Below are 25,439 nucleotides of genomic sequence, written 5' to 3' on the forward strand. Positions count from 1 at the left end.
ACATGACCTTGATGAGTTTTATGGCTGACTTTGTCCATTGGATAAGCGCTACAATTACCAGGTATACTCACCAGGTTAAACAGAAATATTTAATAATGACTTCAGTGAAGGCACTTTGACAGAGGCAGATAGTCATTTAGTGTTTAATGACCTTTACAGAACATGCCTTTCAGAGGAAAAGCCTCATAATTTGCATAGGCCAATAGCTCATGTAGTTTATTCAGATAAATTCAGCTGTAGGATGGTCCAAATGACTTGCTCCACCCACCAAAGCTAAGGCTGTCCATAAATTAGGACTCCAAAATTAATAAAGTTCATCCAAGGAACTCATTTTTTGGATACTGCTCTATGCATACACTGACACTGCAAAACCAAGAAGAGGTTACCATAGCATGTAAGTATCAATTTATTTTATATGTGTGTGAATATATATTACATACTGTATATTTAGTTTTATTCATCTTTTACTTTATCTTCAAAAAAGAAAGGCTTTTTTTTTTTTTTATTGATCAGTACAATTTTACATTTGCCATATTTTAAGTTGGCAGATTGGAACAGTAGAAATTAGAAAAGAGAAAAAGAGTTTTGTAATGTTTATAAAGTTTGGGTTATTGAAAATTGCAGAGATCAGTAGAACATCCATAATTTTATTAGATTTTAACAGTATAAATATTTTCTAAGAAGATTATACATGTCTTTGACGTACTGACTGTAAAATGACCTGAAAATTTGCCATGCTAATCAGATACCTAAATACAAAACGGCTAATATAAATGTCAATGGTGTGAGGAAGCTTTTACTGGACACACTCCATATAAGGGATGATCATGGGGCATTTATTATCACCTTTATAGCTGTATAGAACAAGTGGACCGTGAGTGGTAAAGATATGGCCTATAAGGTTTGCCTATAAAATGAGGCTATGTTTGCACATCCATCACAGTGTCAAAGGAGCCAATACAGACAGATAAAACACAGTTCTTATTACTTCACAGAATAACTTACAGAAATACTTCAAGATGACCATGCAACCAGACAACGAAGAAAGCAACAAGTTCCTGTTCCTTGACAATGAATTCAAAAACACTGGGGTCGCCCAGGCCGATTGGTCGACCAAAAAGATGGTGTGGATACCGTCAGAAAAGGAAGGTTTTCAGTCAGCCAGCATCAAAGAAGAGACTGAGAATGAGGTGGTGGTTGAGCTCGACAATGGACGGAAGGCGACCGTCAAAAAAGATGACATCCAGAAAATGAATCCACCAAAGTTCAACAAGGTTGAAGACATGGCTGCACTGACCTGCTTGAATGAGGCCTCAGTGCTGCACAACCTCAGGGAGAGGTATTTCTCAGGTCTCATTTATGTAAGTGCATTCAAACTTCACCTTACCGCACAAGTTTTTATTCTTGATCGTATCTTTGTCATAAGTGTTAGGGTACAAGTGAGGGCGTGTTTCTGCACGAAACATCAGTGAAGAGCTATAGACAAATCTAATTTAACGTTTCTCTTTATGTTAATACATTTAACAGTGCAATAAGTGAATATTTTAATACAAAATATCCAGATTTTATATATTTTAATAAATGGTTAACTGTCTTCAGTGTCACATGATCCTTCAGAAATCATTCTAATAAACAGATTTGGAGCTCAATAAACATTTATTATTATTATAATATCAATGTTGAAAACAGTAGTGTTGCTCCATATTTTGTGGAAACCGTGATATATATTTTTTCAGGATTCTTTGATAAATAGAAAGTTGAAATGAACAGCATTTTATTAAAATTGAAATCTTTTGTAGCATTTCTTTATCTTTACTTAACTTTTGATCAAATAAAAGAATGAATTTCTTTAAAAAATCTTACTGACCCCAAACGGTAGCATATGAGTCTTTATACATGACCATATATGCAGTAGGTGCCTTTATAATTTCATATGTGGGGGTCCCTTTCAAAAACCTGATAGTATGAAACACATTTGTACCAGTTTATGGCATATATCTTGAACATGTATTTGATATTTCTATTGTTAACTCTTCAGACGTACTCAGGCCTCTTCTGTGTGGTGGTGAACCCCTATAAGATGTTGCCCATCTACTCTGAGAAGATCATTGAGATGTACAAGGGGAAGAAGCGTCATGAGGTTCCTCCCCACATCTATTCCGTTGCTGATAATGCCTATAGAAACATGCTGCAAGGTGACCACCAGTCTGAACTCACTGAGTACAAACAGTTAGTAAAATGAACAGGCTTAATACTAGCAACAATCATTTTGGTCTCTCATCCAAGATACAAAAATCATGTTTTTCTTGCCAAACGTAATGCTTTCTATGTCGTGTATTTGCACACAGCAATGAAGAATGAAGATGATTCATGTTTTATAGTTATTCAGTCCAGCTCAGGCAGCTGTGTATTGGAGAGCGTGTGTCGGGCTCTGCGTCTCACAGGCTGCGGATTACAGCCATCAAAATTGCCATACATGGGGCCTTTCCCTTTCTCATTGAATTTTTTAACAGCTATTTTTGGAAAGAAGATCTGAAGTTAATCTCACCCTGTACTCAATTTAGAATATGTAAGATTTTAGAGGTGGGGACCTTCAGTGAACAATTGTGGAGTTTGTGTTTAGACAGCCTGGCCCCTTGTTAATCTCGTTCAGGTTCTTAACTGTGACAATTCATGCATTTCTTGCCCTGTACTGAGTTCAAATGTTTCTGTTTTTTTTTTTTCTCTCCACAGAGCGTGAGGACCAGTCTATTCTCTGCACGTGAGTTCTAAATATCCGACATGTTATTTGCTCCATAGGGAGCTAAAATTTGTATCCATTACTGTGATATTTAGAGGCCTAATAAGACGAGTTCTTTAGTGGTAAAGCATTTAGGCTCATCCACTCATTTTCACTGGAAGCCCATCCATTGTGTATGTGAGGCACCATTCAGTAAAGATGTGATCAGCAGATAGATTTGCAAGAATTTGCAAGCTTGAGTTTGACTGCTCAAATATCACATGGGCCCTAAAATAATAGAGTTATATGCACAATATAATTATATTTGCAAACCAGTCTGATATGTAAATTATTATGCTAATGATTATGTGAAGCATGACAGCATTCTTTATGTATATTTAATAGTGGCGAGTCAGGTGCAGGCAAAACGGAAAATACCAAAAAAGTAATCCAGTACCTCGCTATTGTGGCATCATCACACAAAGGGAAGAGAGACACCGGCTCTGTGAGTTCAAATTTTGTTATAATTTAACCCATTGACATTTAATACTTCATACATTATCTGTTATGATGACAGTATTTTTGCTTATCTTCATTAATGTTGAGAATTTGATATTAGAATAATAGTCACATCTTTGTGATAGGATCAAAACTCTTCAGCACTAAACAGGGTGTTTAAATGTTTCATGGTGCAGTACATTAATGCTACTATACAGTATATATATGGGTGGTGGTTTCATTTACAGTTTTGTCCATAATAGATGTGCTTCGGCATGTGCTTTGTGATTTTTAGTGGGTGTGCATTTATCAAACAAAACACAACTGTTGGATTCTCTTTTGCAATCACTGGGCATCAAAGACACAATAATTAATTGAATTACTGTCGAGACAATTCCTACAATAAGTCGTAGAACCTTCAAACTGGAGTCATACTCTGCACTTTTCCATCTTAACTTGTTTATTATTTGCTTTCATTTAGCAACAAAAAGGATCCCAGTTAGCATATGTGAGTATCTGAGCTTCTTGTCATATACATTTTGGATGTCGGTGTCTTTGTCTCTTTTTACACGTCAATCAATATGCATTAAACATAACCAATACCTGAAATGGTATTTTACTTTCATATATAGCACAGAATGCATACAGTTGTAATCGAAATTATTCCCCATTGCAAATCAGGTTTATTGACAGAATTTCAGCTGTTTGCAATGAACAAATCAAACAAATGTAATTGAAATAGAACACAATAAATAATTCAAGTGGTTTCCCCAAATTCAACTGAAAATGCGACTTTTAATGACTTCTGCAGTCTCAAAATTATTCAACCCCCTGAATAGAGTCCCTCAAAACAGCAAAAATTTGCAAAACAGGTGTTGTCTCAAGCACTCCTGATGCAATAATCAAGGGCTGCATTAGTTGCACCAGGTGTGCTTGAACTAAACACATGAAATACCTGAACTGTTTTTTGAGTGTCACGTTTGACTGCATGTTAGAAATATGGCAAGTCAAAAGAATGGTCCAAAAAGTTAAGAGAAGATATCATCATCCTTCACAAACAAGGAACAGGATACAAAAATATAGCGAAGGCATTAAATGTTCTTAGAGGCACAGTTGGAAGCATAGTTTGCAAGTTCAAAGTTAAAGGAAACATGATTACGCTACCTGGACGGGGCAGAAAAAGAAAGCTATCAACGGCTGCAACCAGATTTCTCAGAAGGCAGGTTCAGAAAAAACCCTCGAGTGACTGCAAAAGACCTGCAGCAAGACTTGGTGGCAACAGGTTTCAGCTTGTACAGGAAGGCGCGTATTAAACCATATCAGAACTCCAAGACGAAGATGTACACCACAAGAAAAGTTGGATCAAATTTGCTCAAAATCATATAAATAAGCCACAGATGTTTTGGGATTGTGTTCTGTGGAGCGATGAAACAAAACTTTTTGGCCCTGTGGATCAGCTGTATGTCTGGATGAAGAAGAATGAAGCATATGCTGAAAAGAACACTGTCTACAGTTCAGCATGGTGGCGCTCAGTGATGCTCTGGGGCTGCTTTGCATCCTCTGGCACTGGAAACCTGCAGCGTGTGGAAGGCAAGATGGATTCATTGAAGTATCAGGAAATCCTAGGAGAAAACGTCATGCAGTCAGTGAGGAAGCTGAAGCTTGGGAGTCATTGGACCTTCCAACAGGATGATCCCAAGAATACATCAAATTCCACTAAGGCTTGGTTGCAGAAGAAGTCCTGGAAGATTCTACAGTGGCCATCACAGTCACCTGACTTGGACCCCATCGAAAATCTCTGGTGGGATTTGAAGAAGGCGGTCTTCACGAGGAATGGGCTAAGATTCCTCAGAAACGCTGCCAGAAGCTGGTGTCTGGTTATACTTCTCATTTGCAGCAGGTCATTACAGCAAAAGGGTGTTCTGGTAAATACTAAAGATGCTTGCCATGAAGGGGTTGAATAATTTTGAGACTGCAGAAGTCATTAAAAGTTGCTTTTTTTTTTTTTTGAATTTGGGGAAACCACTTGAAACATTTGTTGTGTTGAGCTATTTTAATTATTTTAGTTTGATTTGTTCATTGCAAAAAGCTGAAAGTCTGTACATTTTGTCAATAAACCTGATTTGCAATGGGGGTTGAATAATTTCAATTACAATTGTACTACATAATATGTAAAGTGCATTAGAATAGCTTTTTGGTACATGTTATGCTTAGTAGTTCTTGGTTTGACAGCACTGAATGGCAATGAATGACATTTTGTTTGTCCAGGGGGAGCTAGAGAAGCAGCTTCTGCAGGCCAATCCCATTCTGGAGGCATTTGGAAATGCAAAGACCATCAAAAATGATAATTCCTCAAGATTTGTGAGTTAATAGTTCATTGTTTTGGTATTGAATGTTTCTTGATTATCATTATAATCAACATTAGTATAAAAAAACTTTTGTTTTTAACTTCTCAGGGTAAATTTATTAAAATCAACTTTGACAACACTGGCTACATCGTTGGAGCATACATTGAAACCTGTATCCTAATACGCCCTTCCAATTAATCTTTAACTTTATGAAGAGTTTGATATCAAAATCAATTAGAACAAACAGATTTTACACCATAAATTTAAGCACATTCATTTTCACCTTAATGCCTTAATGAATCCAGACCTCCTGGAAAAGTCTCGGTCTATCCGACAGGCCAAAATCGAAAGATCCTTCCACATCTTCTACTACATGGTGGCTGGAGCCGTGGAAAAAATGCGAGGTGAGGACCAAGAATTTCTACTTACTGTGTATTTTTAACAACTGCCTATTAAATCTTGTGTGATTACATTCAAGAATACAGATTTCGGCAAAAAAGCAGAAAATGTGTCACAGTTTGTGACATTTGGAGTGTTGTCTGCATCATTTCAGACATACTGTACCACTAGCGATCATTCTCTTCCACAGACGAGCTCTTGCTAGAAGACTTTAGTAACTACCGTTTCCTGGTGGCTGGGCACCTGCAGGTACAAAACCAGCAAGATGATGAGATGTTGGTTGAGACTCTGGAGGCCATGGAGGTCCTGGGCTTCAGTGAGGAGGAAAGAATAGGTATTTAACTAAACTTTGCCAATTATAACATTACCTCCAATCTTTTCGTGCTGTTTTACATGAAGTGTTGCGTTTCTTTTAGGCATGTTGAAAGTATGTTCTACTGTGCTGCAGCTAGGGAACATTGAGTTCAAAGCAGAGAAAAACCAGGAGCAGGCCAGCATGCCAGACAACACAGGTAAACAATCACAGGATTAATCTGTAATGTTGCTCTTGTCCTTTACCAGGCTGAAACACAATGCTTATATGTTGTGTTAAATGTATCCACCAGCTGCACAGAAAGTGTGCCATCTGCAGGGGATTAATGTGACTGACTTCACCAAAGCCATCCTCACTCCTCGCATTAAAGTAGGGCGAGAGTTGGTACAGAAGGCACAGACCAAAGAACAGGTGCATTATCACACTGTGGCTATGTCTACATTAAAATGTATCAAAATGGCGTTTCAAAACACTCTCCGCCCACACTAACATTTTCCTAAAGATTCTTGTCCACGCTGATACGTCAGAAAAAGCTTGAATCATTTTACTGTGCATGTGTAAAATGTAATAAAAGCTCACTGAGATGTTACAGAGAGACCAGACATAATAAAGCGGTCACCCTATTCTTCTGGCGCAATCATATTATTATCAAAGTCACCACTTGTGCGTCCAGGTCACACTCAATCGGCATTCCACATCTGGTCTAAAACACAATTCCACTCATGTTTTGACACAGGACAGCAATTTTCTGAACAAAATAATATTTATCTTAAGCAACACTGCCAGTATTACCATAGTTATAATACATTACTGTTATAGGATCATGTGACTAGATATTTTACTTGTTCTGTTTGGGTAGTGTAATTATACTATAATAATGTAATATTATACTAGTAATCAAAAATATAGTAACACTTTAGTTTATGGTCCAATTCTCACTATTAACTAGTTGCTTATTAGCATGCATTTTACTAGGATATTGCCTGTTTATTAGTACTTATAAAGCACATATTAATGCCTTTTTCTGCATGACCATATTCTTCATCCCTTAATCCTACCCAATACCTAAACTTAACAACTACCTTACTAATTATTAATAAGCAGTAGTTTATTGAGGCAAAAGACGTAGTTAATTGTGAGAATTGGACCCTAATCTAAAGTGTGAACAAAAAGACAATTATTTGTGAAATGGTAATACAAAAGAAGATGGACACATTTTTGTAATATATATGTGAATTTATATAATATAATAATATCTCCATTTATCAGGCTGACTTTGCAGTTGAAGCCTTGGCCAAAGCCATGTATGATCGTCTGTTTCGCTGGATCTTGGCACGTGTCAACAAGGCTCTAGATAAGACAAAGCGCCAGGGAGCCTCTTTTCTGGGAATCTTAGACATAGCTGGGTTTGAGATTTTTGAGGTGAGTCTGACATGGTAAAAGTCTTATAAAATCCAAACATGAACTTTCAAAACTTGAGGCTTTCATTCCCCCCTTTCTCCCAGGATAACTCATTTGAGCAGCTGTGCATCAACTACACCAATGAGAAACTGCAACAGCTCTTCAATCACACAATGTTCGTCCTGGAGCAGGAGGAGTACAAGAAGGAAGGCATTGAGTGGAATTTTATTGACTTTGGCCTGGACCTCCAGCCCTGCATTGAGCTCATTGAGAGACCAGTCAGTTTATTAACAACACCATTCATAGATTTTAAGTGTAAGCTAATAATCTTTGATCATCTGTAAAAGTTACTCAATTGTGTCATTTCTTATAGAACAATCCTCCAGGTATCCTAGCTCTGCTAGACGAGGAGTGCTGGTTTCCGAAGGCAACCGATGTTTCTTTTGTCGAAAAACTCACAAACACCCACTCAAGCCACTGCAAATTCTCCAAACCCAAAAATCTAAAGGAGAAGACTTTCTTTACTGTGCAACACTATGCTGGCAAGGTATTTTTTTTAACAAAAATGAATGCTTTTATTTATCAATTAAATACATCAAAAGTGACACAGCTCAACTGTTTTCAACATGTCTATCTATCTATCTGAACAGAGCAATTGTAGAGCAGCAGTAGAAGTGCTTAACATGAGACCATTATGGGAAAAAATATATATATATAGTTATGACTAATCTAATAGTAATGTTTAATTTGAATTAGGTGGATTATAATGGCTCATCTTGGTTGACGAAAAACATGGACCCACTCAATGACAATGTTACAGCCCTACTGAGTAACTCTTCCAGTGCTTTTGTGCAGGATGTCTGGAAGGAGGGTGAGTCTTTGTTGGGAAAAATAGGCCTACTAACATGATTCACATCTGTTTGTCTGTTTAAGCAGAAAGAGAATAATGTATGCTCTATAAAGGAAGCTTTAAAATTTTCTCACATGATTTTAAATGGTCTAAAATGCATTTTGAAAGAAATCCCTTTGTTCCCATGTAGTGGACCGTGTGGTGGGTTTGGAAACCATGGCTAAAATAGCTAAGTCTGATAGCGCAGGTCCTACTGCTTCCAAGTCCAAGAAAGGCATGTTCCGCACCGTAGGACAGCTGTATAAAGAGTCTCTTGGCAAGCTCATGACGACTCTCCATAACACTCAACCAAACTTTGTACGCTGCATCATTCCCAACCACGAAAAAAGGGTATGCACAGCAAATATCATAATATTGGTATTCAAATCTATATTTACTGGTACAACTAAATAATGTAGACAAGAGCAGCTCTCAAATGATTTGTGTGTAATATGGGATTCAAACTCTCAAAATCTTCTTTATGCCGAGAGTATGCTTTAAACTAGTAATATATTTAATCTAGTTAAAAGTTCAAAAGTATAGTAAGTAAAAATTAAAGAGAATTTTATATATACAGTAAAAGTAATGGTAAAATAGAGTCTGTTTTTCACTGTTTTGTCTTAAGGCTGGCAAGGTAGATGCCAACCTGGTTCTCGAGCAGCTGCGCTGTAATGGTGTACTGGAAGGGATCCGCATCTGTCGCCAGGGCTTCCCCAATCGCATCGTCTTTCATGAGTTCCGCCAGCGGTGAGTAATTTCTGAAACACATGCTTGATCATTTCAAATATAGAGTTTGTACATTTGGATGTTTGGTTTAATACCGATTAAAATTATTGATCATTTTCTAGCTATGAGGTCCTAGCTGCAGGCGCTATTCCTAAAGGGTTCATGGATGGAAAACAAGCCAGTACCCTTATGGTGAGTTGAGCAAATATCTTCTTATACTGTACTGACATTTTTATAACCTTTCGTACTTTGATGACAACTTCTTCCTACTTTTTAATCATCAGATCAAACATCTAGACTTGGACCCCAACCTGTACCGGATTGGTCTGAGCAAGATATTTTTCCGTACGGGAGTGTTGGCACAGCTGGAGGAAGAACGTGACCTGAAACTGACCATTATCATAATTGCCTTTCAGGCCCAGGCCCGTGGCTTCCTTAGCAGAAAGTGAGTTCGTGTTAAATAATTGCACACCATCTACCTTTGAATCTTCTTGCACTGTATTTACTTCAATTGTAGTTACATTGTGGCTAAAGATGTTACAAATAGTGCAAGTGTTAAGTTTCTAAAATCCAAATTTTACAGGGCATTCAGCACTAAACAAAAGCAGCTAACAGCCATGAAAGTGATTCAGAGGAACTGCGCTGTTTATCTGACGCTCAGGAACTGGCAGTGGTGGAGACTTTTCACTAAAGTGCGTGCAAAACAGAACATCCACTTATCCATGTAAATTGAAATACCATTGTGGTCACTTTGTGATCAATTTACGCTTTCGTTTAGGTCAAACCCCTGCTTCAGGTGACTCGTCAAGACGAGGAGATGAATCAAAAGGAGGAAGAGCTTCAGAGAGCCAAAGAAATTGCCCAGAAGTCTGAAACTGAACTAAAGGAGATCACACAGAAACACAGCCAGGTACAAGAGCGGAAGCATATGTGATCCAAACTCAACTACAATGCAATCATTCATCCTGATTCACTATCAGTACACACGAATGACTGGAGTGTGTATGTGTATTTTATGTTTAATAGGTGGTGGAGGAGAGGAACCAGCTACAGACCAAGCTCCAGGAGGAGGCGGAGCTGTATGCAGAATCTGAGGAGGTGAGAATACGGCTGGAGGCCAAGAAGCAAGAGCTGGAGGACGTGCTGCATGAGATGGAGGCTCGACTTGAAGAGGAGGAGGAGCGAAGCCAAGTTGTTCAGCAAGAGAAGGCGAATTTGCAACAGCAACTCAAGGTTGAGCAGTGATCAATTATCACAGACTAATGAACAAGAGGAATAACAATAATGAGACTGTAATTTGTCACAAACATAAGATTGTTATAATCTTATGAAAATAGTATTTTTTTTTGTTTCTATATTTTCTCTCTCATAAGATTTGGGTAAAGAAAATAAGAAACCTGTACTCATCTATTGCTATGTGTAGGATTTAGAGAACCAATTGTCTAAAGAAGAAGATGCCAGACAGAAGCTTCAACTGGAAAGTGGCGCTGCGGATGGGAAGATTAAGAAACTTGAGGAAGATCTCCTCATTGTGGAGGATCAAAACAGCAAGTTGCAGAAGGTTTGACCAGATGATAGTTTTATTTGGATCATTATACTTGTTTTGTTTTTTGTGGAAAACGAATATAAGATCTGAGTAATGGCTGCTGCTTCTGTGCATTTAGGAGAAGCAACAGTTGGAGGATCGGTTAGCTGACTTTTGCTCCAACCTTGCTGAGGAGGAAGAAAAAGCCAACAATTTGGCTAAGCTGAAGGCTAAACACGAATCTATGATTTCAGATCTTGAAGGTTTTTCATTGTCACTTTGAATCTGTCAAATCAAATAATGAAGTAAACACTGTCAAGCAGTATTCTGTGTGTCTATACAGTTCGAATGAAGAAGGAAGAAAAGAGTCGACAGGACGTAGAGAAAGCCAAACGTAAACTGGAGACTGAGTATAATGATGTACAGGAACAACTAAAGGACCTGCAGACCCAGATAGCAGAGTTCAAGACGCAACAAGCCAGAAGTGAAGGGGCAATTCAGGAACTTCAAGCATGGTATATTGTTACATCATAAATGACTGTTTAAAGACATTGCATTACTGCTCATTGTAACCAGACCATCTGTATATTGACCAGCGTGGAAGAAGAATCAGCTCAGAAGAGCAATGCTTTGAAAAAGATACGGGAAATGGAAGGATTTGTCTCAGAGCTTCAAGATGAACTTGATGCTGAACAGGAGGCTTGTAGAAAGTCAGAAAAGGCCAGAAAGGAGCTGGAAGAAGAGCTGTCGGCCTTGAGGACTGAACTGGAGGACACACTAGACACCACAGCAGCGCAACAAGAGCTACGGTGATTTTCAAATAGTCATTTATTATCTTTTTACCATTTACAAATCAAGATATGATAGACTAGATCTTAGTATCTTTCTTGGACAGGGCTAAAAGAGAGCAGGAGGTGGCCATGCTGAAAAAGTTGATAGAAGATGAAGGCCGAAGCCATGAGGCTCAAGTGCAAGATATGAAACAAAAACATGCTCAGGCTGTTAATGAACTTAGCCAACAGCTAGAGCAATCCAAACGGGTAAGAAAACTGCTCAACGTTGACGTATAACAAAAGAAAATTGCAGTGCACAGGCAATAACTGTTTTGGCACTTTTAACATTGTTAATACAGTTTTCTATCTCATATTGGTTTCTTTGTTTGTAAATCCTTTGGATATAAGGGTCTGCAAAATGATTAAAGGTAAATACATTTCTATTTCCGCAACTGAACCTGAAACACAGGCCAAGGCCAGTCTGGAGAAGGCGAAACAGGCTCTAGATAAGGAGGTTGTAGATCTGAATGGAGACCTTCGCTCCCTGGGCAATGCAAAGCAGGATTTGGAACAGAAGAAGAAGAAGGTGGAGAACCAGCTTGCTGACATTCAGACTCGCTTCAATGACAGCGAGAGGAAGAGGGAAGAGCTTGGAGATGCAGTGTCTAAACTGACTGTGCGTTTTACATTCAGACGTATTCTCTGAATAAACACTTTAAAAATATTACTATAGAAACAATGCAAGGTTTCTGTACAGAACTTCCTGATGGATGTCTTTTGTAAAATCTCTCAGATGGAGTATAACAATGTGAATAGCATCCTCAATGAGGCAGAGAGCAAGAACATCAAGCTGAGTAAGGATGTTGCCAGCCTCAACTCACAGCTCAAGGATACACAGGTTGTATAAAATGTTATTTCTATTTTGTTGTCAGATAATATAAAAAAACAAAACAAATAGAAAGTCAAATAAAGCAAGATAATATTTATAAAATTTATAAATACATTTTTTTTTTCACTTAAATGGTTCTTTACATGAAAATATATAGCTGCCTTCATATTTTGGGAAGGGGGTCATCATAATTGGGGGTTAAAAAAGCCCCAGATCTAAAGAATTATGACAGCCATCAAGTTGTAATACCTATTTTGAGAAGCACTTGACACTTAATGTTTAGTCTGTCTGCCTATTTAGGAGTTACTTGGTGAGGAGACCCGTCAAAAACTTAATTTTTCCACTCGGCTACGTCAAATGGAGGATGAACGAAACAGTCTGCTGGAACAAATGGAGGAAGAGGCAGAAGCCAGAAGGAACGTGGAGAGACAGGTCTCCAGCCTTAACACGCAGGTCAGTCTTGCATAATTGCAAAGAACACCAAGATAATTTCATAAAGCATCTCTGCATATGGCAATCAGTTGTGCCAAAATAAAAACGTACAAATGAAGGAGTTTAAATAAGTTTGTTTCTACTATAGTTGTCAGATGCAAAGAAGAAGCTGGATGAGTACTCCAGCAATTTCCAAATGCTTGAAGAAAGCAAGAGACGAATACAGAGGGATCTGGAGGCCACAAATGGAGAGTTCGAAGAGAAAACTGCAGCCTATGACAAACTGGAGAAGAACAAGAATCATCTTCAGCAAGAGTTGGAGGATGTGCTTGTGGACCTGGACAACCAGAGACAGCTGGTTTCAAATCTAGAGAAGAAACAACGGAAATTTGACCAGGTTTCACTTCTGTGTTTCAACTAATTTGTTCTAAATTCCACAGTAGAATTTCTGCAACTTAATTTTTTTTCCCCTCATTAAGATGCTTTCTGACGAGAAAACCATCTCCAGCAAGTATGCTCAAGAGCGTGATTGTGCAGAGGCAGAGGCACGGGAGAAGGAGACCAAATGTTTGGTCCTGAATCGAGCACTGGAAGAATCCCAGAGTTCCTTAAGAGAATTAGAGAAACTTAATAAGGCACTTCGGACTGAGATGGAAGATCTGATCAGTTCAAAGGATGACGTGGGTAGAAATGTGAGTTGTGATTTATATAGTAACATGAAAGTTAGACAGTAGTTCTTAGTCAATTTAGAGATGCTGTTGTCTGAAATTAGCTTACTAAAAGTTGCATATAAAAATACAATGAAAGGTCCATGAGCTGGAGAAGGCCAAACGTGGATTGGAGGCTCAAGTGGAAGAGATGACAATTCAGATGGAGGAACTTGAAGATGAATTACAGACTGCAGAGGATGCTAAACTCCATATGGAAGTCAATATGCAGGCCTTCAAAGTCCAATTTCAAAGAGACCTGCAGGGCAGGGAGGAGCAAAATGAAGAGAAGCGGAAACAACTGCTCAAGCAGGTGAAGATGGATTTCTTTGTTTTGATTTTTGTTGCTCGATGCTTTGTAGATTTTCCTGAATCTGAACTGCATGGTACTTGTTGTAGACTCATCCCCCTCCCCCAATCAGCAATAGCAATTATTCTCTTATATTTACCCACTTGGCACGCAGGTACGTGAGCTTGAGACTGAGCTAGAAGATGAGCAGAAGATGCGAACTTCACTGGCAGCTGCCAAGAAGAAACTTGAGGGGGATTTGCAGGACCTTGAAGACCAAGTTGACGCAATCAACAGGGCGAGGGACGAGGCCATTAAACAACTCCGCAAGACTCAGGTCAGAAGGTCAAACCTTCAAATTATTTTAGTTTCCCAAGCCTTTGTCAACATTCATCTATGTTAGTTGTCTTCCCCATGACAGACACAGATAAAAGATTCCCAGAGGGAGCTGGAAGATGCGCGAGCGTCCCACAAGGAGGTTCTTTCTGATGCAAGAGAATGTGAGAGAAAGGCCAGAGCCATGGAGGCAGAAATCTTACACTTACATGAGGTATACATGATACCAAGTGGTTGATGGAAATGAGTTTAAATATCTTGCCATACAACTGTAATGTCAATGCCTTTGTAGGAACTGGCTACAGCAGAGAGAGCTCGCAAACAATCTGAACGAGAGAGAGATGAGATAGCAGGGGAGATAGCAAGCGGCTCGTTTGGAAAGTAAGTTGGGAATTAGCATGTGCAAAATGGAAAAATGATGCTTAAACTGGAATAACACCATATGCAATTATTGTCCACTGGTAGATCCGGCATGTCTGATGAGAGACGTCGCCTGGAAGCCAAGATCCAACAGTTGGAAGAGGAGCTTGATGAGGAACAGGCAAATATGGAGACGCTCAGTGAGAGACTGCGGAGAAGTGTGCAGGAGGTAATTGGGTGTTGTTGTGCCATTCATCCACTTCGATGCTGTAGTGAATGTGTTCTTTCAAGGTGATCCCACACCACAGATCATTTTATCTATAACTAGGTGGATCAACTGACCAATGAGCTGCAAATTGAACGCTCCAATGCTCAGAGGAACGAGAGTGGCTGGCAGCAGATGGAGAGGCAGAACAAAGAGCTGAGGGCCAAGCTGCTGGAGATGGAGGGACAGGTCAAGTCCAAACAACGGGCCTCTGTAGCTGTCCTAGACACCAAGTTACAACAAATGGAGGATCAACTGGACCATGAGAGCAGGTGAGATCATCAGTGTTAATATAGATTTGGCTGTAAAGACAGATGGATTTTCAACTAGTTTCTTTCACCAGGGAGAGACAGGCCATTGCCAAGGCCATGCGGCAGAAGGACAAGAAACTAAAGGAACTGATGAATCAGATAGAGGATGAACGAAAACAGATGGAGCAGTATAAGGACCAGGTATGAAGGATTCATGTAAAGCATTTGAGGTCCTATGTCTTCTTCATGACACTGAAAACTCTGACTGACGTCATCCACATTGTAGGTTGAGAAAGCAAATCTGCGAGCAAGGCAGCTGAAGATACAGATGGAGGAGAGCGACGAGGAGTCTCAGCGTGCCACTGCTGCTCGCCGTAAACTTCAGAAAGAGCTGAATGAGGCCATCGAGACCAATAATGCCCTGAGCAGAGAAGTGTCTTCACTCAGGAGCAAACTCAGGTTGTTCTGCAGTGACCCCTTTCTGTAATGTATGTGAAGTCAGAATCACATTCTTTGACATCCTCCGTTTTGTGTTCTGCAGTAATGCACATTCAGAGACATAGGGGTGCACGTTTGAAGGAGGTATGTTTGGGGACGTGTGGTTTCTTATCTCCTCGTATGTTCCTCAGGCGTGGCAGTGATTCATCTTTCAGCAGTCCATTAAGGCGTAGTGGAGGCGGGAGCTTCAGAAAAGCACGCAGGAGCATGATGGAAACTTCTGAGGTGCCAGAATATCCTTCTGCTACTCCTGTGGGTCAACCTGAGGAACCTCAAATGGAGCCAATCAATGGCACCCAGGATAACAACTGAAGAAATCATTCCCAAAGCCTCTCACTATCTTTTTTTTGTGTGTAATTTTTGAATGATAATTTAAACTAATTTAATCTTGACTATCTCCTAAAAATTATATTTGGTACTTATGTTCTTCACTCATTCAAACTGACTAACAGTAATGGGGTGTGTGAAACCAGGATTTTACAAGCAACCAGATTTCTATCACTAACAAAATTCATGGTATCATACCTCCATGGTTTTTGGACATGTACGATACCGATACCATGTTTCAATAACACTTAGGTACCATAGTATATATCCAAATGCCACAAAGTGATCCAAAAAGTTATACCACACTGTACCATGGTCAAGTTTATGTTTTAAGCATTTAAGGGGTAATTCACTGCTGGCAAGATGGGCTCTTAATAAACTTGGCTCTCTTTGTAGTAGAACAATTTTTAAAAAAAGATTGAAATCTGTGCAACATGCAAACCATAACCAAGAGTTCTGTCCGTTCTGTAACAATAATATTTCTGAAAAGAAAGAGTCAAATAATCAGTCCTGTTAACTAGACATTTATTTTGTAGGTTATGGATAAACCAACAAAATGATTTTACAGACAGGCATTGCCCTTGCTGAGGAATGCATGGATATTGCAGATGTTTAGGTTCATTAATAGCAAAGAAAAGTCATGTTGACAATTATACAAGTGGCAACTGTGCATGCCTTGTGCATATAGAGACAAATACAGAATTTGGACAGTAATGATACCTTTACTGAGGTTATTGCTTACACGAGGCCCTGAGATGATGCAATCAAGTGTGCTAAATCTTCCCATCAACCATCATTCTCTATTTCTATAATTGTTCATTAGTACCTCTAGGCAAATTGGATATATGTATAATGTATCAGTTCTTCCTTACATTTCTATTTTTAACATAAAAATATCTGTACCCTTCACTGAAGTATTCATAATCGCTTGTTGCTCAAATAAATCTACAACTCAAAAATGAGAAAAATGTGAAAACTAAGGGATTAAACTCCTCTCAGAATTCAATTTCTCTTCATCCCCGAATCCCTGAAATATCAGAGAATTAATACATTGGGAAGAATAGCGAGAGAAGCTGCAAGTCCCTTTCGGGCTAGTAAGTTCCCCAATACACAAGTTAACTTTGAGGCAAAGCTTATTATGGCCACAAAATTAAGGCACATTAAATTCACGTTCAGTGCATGATATGATAAGCAATTACTCTCCAGTACTGTAGAGAAAAAGAATTCTTTGAATTCAAAGATGGCACTAACATTTTAAACGAGGAGTTCAATAGCTATTACTAGAAAGAAAAAGGTTTTCATCATGCATAAACACTAACGTTGGTTACTTACATCAGCCCTTATGAGGCAACAATAGCTCACAGCAGCTTCAGCTCACAACATCTCACCCACCTCCTTGTAACATCATTTGCATCTCTAAACACTAAAGACACGACATTCCATTAGTAACAAACTCATATTTCATCAAAATGCTAGTTTAAAAAAATAAAATCAAACCAGGTATTTCTGCATTAAAAAAAAAATAAACCAGCAGTCAACATTTCTCCAGTCCAGCGACCAACAATAAGTATGTGCAGTAGATGTTTCACTGGACATTGATCAGTAGTTTAGTGCCAAATATAATGGGGTTGCAGAGGTGAATCTATGGACTCACTTTCAGTCACTTCTCCCAATTTATGGTCCCAAAGAGAGCAAATCAAGATTACAGTGCAGATTATACATTTCAAAACTGCTATAATCATTAGATACCTAAAAACAACACAAACAAAAATAAAAAAACAAACAAACAAACAAACAAGTGTGAAATAAAGAGTTAGTACATCTGCAAAACACAATGCAAATCTCCAACACAATAGCAAAACAACAGGTAAAAGTTTCAGCCCACGGGCCAGAGAGCTGGTGAACAGTTATTATAGACACAATAGCAGGGTTGATATGAGTGTACAAGCAGAACCCTTCTCAGATAGTGGAAGACTTGAGGCATAAGATATGCTTTAGCTCCTGAAAATAAAGCTTTTCCATAGTAATGTATTGGGAATACTGGTTTTTCCAATGACGTGGGAACGAAAGACAAGATTATGCACTTTATTCAGAGCATTATCTTGGATCCTGTACCAAAGTCCAACCGTTTCACCATCCTGCAACACATAACACAGAAATAAGAAAAATTATTGCAACAAGCCAGAAATGGTACAATCTACATAATTCTGGTTGATTATTGAGATGTTCTGAAATTAATAGTGAGACTATGAGACTCATCATACAGGCCATTTGTGTTGGATGGGATTTCAGAGGTTTCCCGTGAAATGCTTGGTGTACTCTGGCCAATTGCTGCACGGCTGGGTGTTTTCTCAAGGATGTGTAACTCTCTGCATGACGCCAGCTTTGATTCGAGGTTCTGAAACAGGAACAAAACATTCTCATCAAAACTTACAGACCCATCTCACCTGAAAGAGTGTGTGTTATTTGGTGATGTAATGTTCACAGTTACAGCTGGACTCACCCCGACTTTCCTCAACAACTCTCCAACAATGTTGAGGGCAGATATCCGTGCAGATGTGGTAAGCGGAGTTCCAGTCAGACCTTCAACTGGACATGACAGGAACAATTTTAACTTTAACATGTTAACTCTTAAAAGTTCGAAATGAGTGGCAGTGCTGTGTTTGAGCTCACTTCTGCTGTAGGAAGCTGAGGGTGTGTTGAATGCACTCCCTGAGCCTGGAGGTCTGGAGGGTGTGGCGAGGAGAGATGGGAGGGCAGATCTTGCGGGTGTGGCCTCTGGCTTCTCTGCATCTTTAGAGAGGCTGATCGATGACCTGCGCTCCTGTTTCTCCTGAACAGCCAGCTCCTGTCTTAAATCTGCCCGAGGAGAAAGATAGCAAACAACCAGCTCACAAACACTGAATCTGTTAAAACATCTGAGACTGACAAATCAGGTGATTATACTACTGACTATCAAAGAAGTTCATCAGTTAATAGAAGTTCATCAGTTAAGAGTGAATGGTGTATATACAAACAGGTTTCCATTGAGTTTACCTCTGGCTTCGTCTTTTAATCTCTGTACTGATTCTAGAAGATTCTCTTTTTCGTCAAGCTCACTCTCAAGGAAGGCATTTCTCTCTATAACATGATTCATTCTCTGCTCAAAGTCCTCAAGTGACATTATAGTAGCCCTGTAAGAGCAGGATTTTAGGAATAAATTGTTAAAATCATGAAAATCTTGAATGTATAACCGATTATTATTATTCTTTTTTACTGGCAAAAGCACCGAACACACCTCTTAGCTCTTTCAAGGTCATCATTAGCCTGCTCTAACTCCCGGATATACTTGTGCAGTTGGTCCTTGATGGCTGTGGTTTCTGCCAGGTCTCCTTCTAGAGACGAGATCTGCCTGACTGCCTCCGAATGTTGCGTTTCATACTTCTCCTGTTAGTAAACAAGACCACACAAGAGGAGATAAAACATTTCATGAGAAAGAAAAATGAACTGTAGTTTTAACAAAAAACTTTTTGAAGTCTCTCATGCTCACCAAAGCTGCATTTATTTGACCAAAAATGCAGAAAAAAACAACAATAATATTGTGAAATATTACAATTTAAAACAATGTTACTATTTGAATATATTTTAAAATGGAATTTATTCCAGTGATGTCATAGTTGAATTTTCACTATCCTTTCTCCAGTCTTCAATAGCTATGTTTCCATCTACCTCATTTTGGGATATAGCATTACAAAACAAAATGCTGGATGGAAGCGTGAAGATGCGCATAAATTAAAAAAATATGCGCTCAACAGAGACAGATTCATTTTTTTTACTTATAAGAAACCATGTGCATAAACTATGATGGACATTTACCGAATAAATTCCTCGACGCGCATTAAAAAGTCAGGAGACTGCACGATGGGAAGGCATAAATGGACCAACCAGCGGACTGATCTCGTTGCATAGCATCTGAAATGCTGTTTTGGTCATTCTGAAATGCCTGAACAAAGTCTGTCGTCAAAGTGGTTCACAATAATTTACCTGCCAGAAACGTCAACTACGTTCCCGAACAGCATCAGAAAGCAAGATAACATGATCGTGTTTATTGCATTATATTATTATACTGAGATATAGAATATATTATAGACCTATATTATATATACAGTGGCTTCTTCTACTGTATCAACTTCGATTTTTGTTAGATATATTTATCGCCAGTTTATCAGGAATGAAGATTTTGTTTTATTTGACTCACTGGATGGATGCTTTATTCGCAAATGTTTCATACAATATTCCAATCTTGCGCATAAGTTGAATTCTCAACTTTGGATGGAAGCATAGCTATAGCGTCACATGATCCTTCAGAAATCATTCTAATATGATGTCCTTAAATTATCAACATTTGGGGACTCTTATCAGCAAATACTGATATAGGCAATTACTTCAGAGGAATGAACTGGCATGTGATGTAATTTGACTGAAACCCAATCAACAATATGGTTTTACCACCATGTTTCTGTTCAAGTAAAATCATGAGTGAGCCTCCATGCCCTCCAGACACTGATGCAGAAATAAGCATCAGCTGCTTTCCTCATCCTGAATCGGATCTCTGTTGTTTGTCTGTGAATGTGCGATTGTTTATTCACTAAATACTGGGGGAAAACAGACAGACATTCTGGATGTTCACGCTCTGTCACGGAAGATTTAAATGGCTTTTATCTGTGGTTATATGCTTATGAAAGAAAGTCAATTGTAGATAATAAAATGCGTATTCAAATATTACAGATAAAACACCATTAACATGCTTTATGAGACATCAGTGACACAGCACCTCCAAAAGGGAAAGAAGAAAGCAATTCAGTTAACAGCTTTTTACTGTTGTTTACATACATGTTTGGGGTAATAGATCAATTTGATTCATTACAAAAACAAGAATAAGTAACAATTTTCCATATAATAATAATAATAATAATATTTCACTGAGCCACATTTTGCAAACAATAACAGCTATATCAGGTTTGCAAACAGTTATGGTGTGACTTGGGAATATCATCTTTTAAATCACTCAATGCAGATATTTAAAGAGATTGTCGTTTACCATAAATCTTCTAAAAGAGCAATGTATTAACCATGTCTATGATGCTCCACGGTACCTTGTAGTTCTCTAATTCCATGCGTAGTCTGTTGTTGGCTGAAAGGAGTTCGCGGTTACGGGCATCAGACTGCTTCAGCTCTGTCTCCAGCTCCACCTCATAGTCTCGACTCATCTGCTGAAACTCCTGCAGCTCCTCCTGCGTCTCCTCGGCCCTGAACACACAGTCATTCAATAAAATGAGTGTGGGTTGTAAAGCAAAATCTTATACTTGTTTCTATTCGATGTGTTTAGCAGCAAACATGTGCACTGCAAAACTGCCTTGCTTTTCCTAAAGTTACTTTACATCTGTTGTAGATCAAATTTCAGTTTGAATAAAAAAATAATAAAAAAAAACACTCATGTACCTCTGCTGGAATTTGGCAGCCTGCTCCTTCCAGTAGTCCCTCTCTTGTTCAACAGATGCAAATGTTGCTGGCTCAGGCTCACTCATTGCTGTTCAGTCAGGTTTACTGGCAAAATAATAACCATCAAAATATATATATATATATACATATACATATATATATATATATAGAGAGAGAGAGAGAGAGAGAGAGAGAGAGTTACAAATGTATCAAGTTGAAAATGCAATGCAAAAATAATAAATGATAACAATAGCAATAAGACATGAGCACAATCAATGTACATACACCATGAACAGAGAAGAGACTAGACAAAGCTGTTTTACCACTGAAATAGTTTCCTCTTGTATGAGTCACAGTTTATTGTAATAGCGAGGAAAAACAGAAGAGGAAGGGCGTGACTTGTGATGATTTTGAAAAACTACTAAACTAGAGATATTTCCCCTCAGGCGTACAATTCACTGTTGCTCTACCATTTTAAACAGCAGCAATATGTCAGTATTTAAGACTACCTGCAGACGTCTTAAGGATTCACAACCCAAGCTAAGCTAACGACAAAAAAAAAAAAAAAAAAAAAAATCCCCAGACGGTGTAATAAAGTGATATGCAGTTCTGTTTCCTATAAAATTATCAACATGTTAAGCTAGAGTTAAGATTATTAATAGACGCAGAATACATAACCTTCCTCTCAACATGTAAAGACAGCAGTCTTATCTGCTAACTGGCTAACAGCAAACCAGCCACTCAAAGTTTTATTAACTGTCGGTGGATGCATGCGCTGATAGATGCTAACAGTTAACGTTACTTCGACAACGGATGCAGAAGATGTTGACATGTACGCTGGATTAAATGGTTGTATATTACAACAACGATATTATTGAGAGTATGGCGACGAGCGTTTTAGATAACTATCTCATACTGAGCCGAACTGATGAAACTATTAACGTTAACGTTACAATAACAGTTATCAAGACAAGAGTCATCACGCTAGCTAGCAACTTACCTTCGGGTAACGTTAATGCTCAAAGTTGCTTTCTTCCAAATATCTATTTCCTGTGAGAAACAATATTGAGCTAAAAATATGTTTCAGATTCTTGAAAATAAAATAACTGAAAAAAAATATGTTCTGGCACGTTACACTCGTGACAATAGGATTCTCCCTTCTGTTGTGTAAAAACTCTCAGCTCGTGGTTTGTTTCATGCCTTCTTCTGATTGGCCGATTTGTAATGATGCCATCATTTTGCAAGCCAACGGTTGGTTGTTTGGTTACGTTTTTATGAAGTCTATGGTTTTAAGCGATCCTCCCTTATCTTCGTCGGGCACTAGACGGCGCTAAAAAAATACTGCACGAAACCTTTAAAATATTTATAACTGACTGTAGCGAATAGCGATGAGAAGTTTCATAGTATCGATTTTTTTCCCAGACGATTCGTTTCGTGATTCTTTTACGCCATTGCATAATTTACGTCATCACGCGATACCTTAAAGGAATAGTTCGCCCAAAAATGAAAATTCTGTCATCATTTACTCACCCCTAAGTTGTTCCAAACCAGTATGAGTTTCTTTCTTCAGTTAAGAAGGAATGTTTGTAACCAGACAGTTGACGGCACCCACTGACTTAAAAAAAAATATATATATAATATATATATTATGTAACGTTAAGTCAATGGGTGCCGTCCACTGTTTGATTACCAACATTCTTTAAAAATATCTTCTTTTGTGTTCAGCAGAAGAAAGAAATTCATACAGGTTTGGAACAACATGAGGGTGAGCAACAACATTGACATTTTTGGGTGAACTATCCCTTTAAATCACGACATGGCATATCAACTCATTTTTATATTTATTTGGTATTTATTGCATTACGTTTTTTTTTTTTTGTTTTTTTTTACAATAATTGTAATTTAATGTGGCAGTTCGGTTAGTAGCAGCAATGATTCAGCTTTTATAAACCAAAATATTTGCATTACATTAATGCGTTGACAAAGCAGTGTCACAATCATGTCGTGAACATATTTGCAATGCTGTTTATTTATAAAAATGTCTGCTATTCTGAATAACTTTTTGCCCAATCAGTCAAATCATCAGTTGCTCTTACAAATGGGTTTCGGTGAATTGTTGATCGCTCAAACCGATTCAGTCGTGTTCGAGAACGAATCCTTTTGTGAACAGGTTAATTGAATAAATTGAAAACACCCCAAAAACAATTTGTTTATGAATCATACATAATTATTAGTACTATTTCCCAAAATTAAGTGAGAACGTAACCTGGAGAAATATAAGTCCGATACACAATAGTCACTACGACAACCAGCATGTGCTTAACATTATAACAATAATTATGTTCAATAATTGAATACATTAAATCATAATCAATCAATAAATGAATTAATGGTAGACAAAAACAGTGCTCCGTGTTGTTAATCTAAAGGTTTTTCCTGGAGCTGACCTACATATTTGTGCTTTTTCTGTGAGGCCCTGAGAGCTGAATTAATTCTGACCTCTGATGACCTCAGCGGTGAGCATTTGAAGCCATTTTAATCCAGTTGTAGGGATTTGCTAGAAAAAAAAAAAAAAAAAAAAAAAACACAACGGAAGACACATCTATAGATTGCACACACACACAAAAAAAAAAAATTCTCATTTTACAGGATAAAGACACATGATTTACATGCCATCCCATAAATAAAACAATAATTCTTTCAACAGCCACAGCTCATAGTATCTATGAAATGGTAACACAGGACTGGGCATGAATTCCTTGCTCAAGTAGCAGAGGTCTGCCATGGCTCATTTGGGTCATGGCCGTATGGATCATCTTCTGCTTAATGACCGGCACCCAGACAAGTCCAGTGACCAAAAACATCAGCCCCACAGACAAGAATATAGGTCCTACTAAATAGGGCACATTGCCCACCTGTGTGAAGTACAACAAGGACAGTGCAGTGCCTGTGCCAAAGAGAAGACTCCCAATGAAGATGGCCAGGGCTGGCTTTTGAAAGTGACTCCATCCACATTTCACTCCTTTGTGCGAAGTCTTTTCAGGGTACGAACCAGCTTCATCAGTCTCAGTCCGGACAGAAGATCTGTTTGAGTGCATTTCGATCTAAAGAAATGCAAGATCATCTATATGAACTCAGCCTTAGAGCATGAAAACCACATAAAGAAAAAACCTACATGCTTTCATACTAAAATTATGTCATTTCAGTAACTTACCACCAACTAATACTATAAACATCAAAATTAAAAGAAATGAAGTACACTTACTCAGAAAGCTCAAAGGTTATACAGAAGCTCTTGTTCCACTTCTGTCTGTCAGTTACTGTATTTACCCACAAAATACAGTGGAGGGAAAGCCACTCCCTGTGGGTGCGTCAGTATGAACATCTGGAGCAGGACTACACTGCCCTATTTAGGTCTCAGAACAGTTTCGCCCACAAATACAAAAAACACATTGCATCTGCTTTAAGCAAATTGCTAAACATAGTTGATAACAAGCCCGTTTTACAAGACATGGGGTTTATACCATCTAGGTATAGTGATATAGGATTTAGTAATGTACAGTGCTAAATAATCATTTTAATAATTTTAACATTTCTTTTGCAGAATTAGATGGAATCCAAATCATTTAAAAAAACAAAAAAAACACAGATCAACACTTTTAAAGGGGTGGTGGTTGATTACGATTTCACCTTTCTAACTTTAGTGTGTAATGTTGCTGTTTGAGCATAAACAACATCTGCAAAGTTACAATGCTCAAAGTTCAAAGCAAAGGGAGATATTTTCTTTTAAAGAAATAGCTTTTTAAGGACTACAACAAACGGCTGGTAGGGACTACAGGACATTCCTCCCGGGTAAGTGACATCACCAACCCTAACATTTACATAAACCCCGCCCCTAAGCTTTTGAGCTAAAACTTTGAGACATCAAAGACTTATTTTACATCTTGTGAAAAGGGCATTATACCACCCCTCTAAACAAGACACAACTTCACCAAAACATCTTCAATTAACAA

General features: G+C 38.3%; 2 protein-coding genes and 1 long non-coding RNA gene across 3 annotated transcripts; 1 reads left to right on the forward strand and 2 right to left on the reverse strand.

Annotated features, from left to right (window-relative positions):
• Nucleotides 1-1,025: 1,025 nt before the first annotated feature.
• On the forward strand, nt 1,026-16,349 carry myh11b (myosin, heavy chain 11b, smooth muscle; the record flags this gene model as incomplete). The annotated part of the gene is made up of 41 exons (XM_084385380.1): nt 1,026-1,361; nt 2,039-2,195; nt 2,734-2,761; nt 3,125-3,224; nt 3,699-3,725; nt 5,486-5,578; nt 5,674-5,737; nt 5,871-5,969; nt 6,155-6,298; nt 6,381-6,476; nt 6,570-6,688; nt 7,547-7,699; nt 7,783-7,956; nt 8,052-8,225; nt 8,435-8,549; nt 8,719-8,918; nt 9,193-9,314; nt 9,416-9,485; nt 9,578-9,738; nt 9,877-9,985; nt 10,072-10,203; nt 10,320-10,526; nt 10,717-10,854; nt 10,958-11,081; nt 11,162-11,333; nt 11,415-11,627; nt 11,714-11,858; nt 12,061-12,267; nt 12,385-12,489; nt 12,781-12,933; nt 13,061-13,309; nt 13,392-13,604; nt 13,720-13,932; nt 14,084-14,245; nt 14,330-14,458; nt 14,537-14,625; nt 14,710-14,833; nt 14,933-15,141; nt 15,213-15,321; nt 15,407-15,608; nt 15,750-16,349. The coding sequence occupies 40 exons, from the start codon at nt 1,026-1,028 to the stop codon at nt 15,605-15,607; spliced, it is 5,835 nt and encodes a 1,944-aa protein (XP_084241506.1). The 3' UTR covers nt 15,608; nt 15,750-16,349.
• Nucleotides 16,350-16,453: 104 nt separating this feature from the next.
• On the reverse strand, nt 16,454-22,883 carry nde1 (nudE neurodevelopment protein 1). The gene is made up of 9 exons (XM_084385368.1): nt 22,427-22,883; nt 21,427-21,531; nt 21,081-21,234; nt 19,223-19,371; nt 18,982-19,118; nt 18,619-18,804; nt 18,449-18,534; nt 18,210-18,343; nt 16,454-18,083 (listed from the first exon to the last, which is right to left on the reverse strand). The coding sequence occupies exons 2-9, from the start codon at nt 21,510-21,512 to the stop codon at nt 18,035-18,037; spliced, it is 981 nt and encodes a 326-aa protein (XP_084241494.1). The 5' UTR covers nt 21,513-21,531; nt 22,427-22,883; the 3' UTR covers nt 16,454-18,034.
• Nucleotides 22,884-23,989: 1,106 nt separating this feature from the next.
• Nucleotides 23,990-24,776, reverse strand: LOC311275994. Its single transcript, XR_014625021.1, has 2 exons — nt 24,692-24,776; nt 23,990-24,530 (listed from the first exon to the last, which is right to left on the reverse strand). It is a non-coding gene; the product is annotated as an uncharacterized lncRNA (long non-coding RNA).
• Nucleotides 24,777-25,439: the final 663 nt, after the last annotated feature.

This window comes from Rutilus rutilus (genome assembly GCF_951802725.1).
Source record: "Rutilus rutilus genome assembly, chromosome: 1".
Lineage (NCBI taxonomy): Eukaryota > Metazoa > Chordata > Actinopteri > Cypriniformes > Leuciscidae > Rutilus > Rutilus rutilus.

Bases quoted from the DNA above. Each gene is read 5' to 3' on its own strand.
- nde1 (XM_084385368.1), bottom strand. From the start codon at position 21,512: ATGAGTGAGCCTGAGCCAGCAACATTTGCATCTGTTGAACAAGAGAGG. The intron at 18,805-18,981 runs GTAAACTCAATG...CTCCTCGGGCAG, and splicing joins ATTAAAAGACGAAGCCAGAG to ATTTAAGACAGGAGCTGGCT. The intron at 18,535-18,618 runs GTGAGCTCAAAC...TGTCATGTCCAG, and splicing joins CTCAGCTTCCTACAGCAGAA to TTGAAGGTCTGACTGGAACT.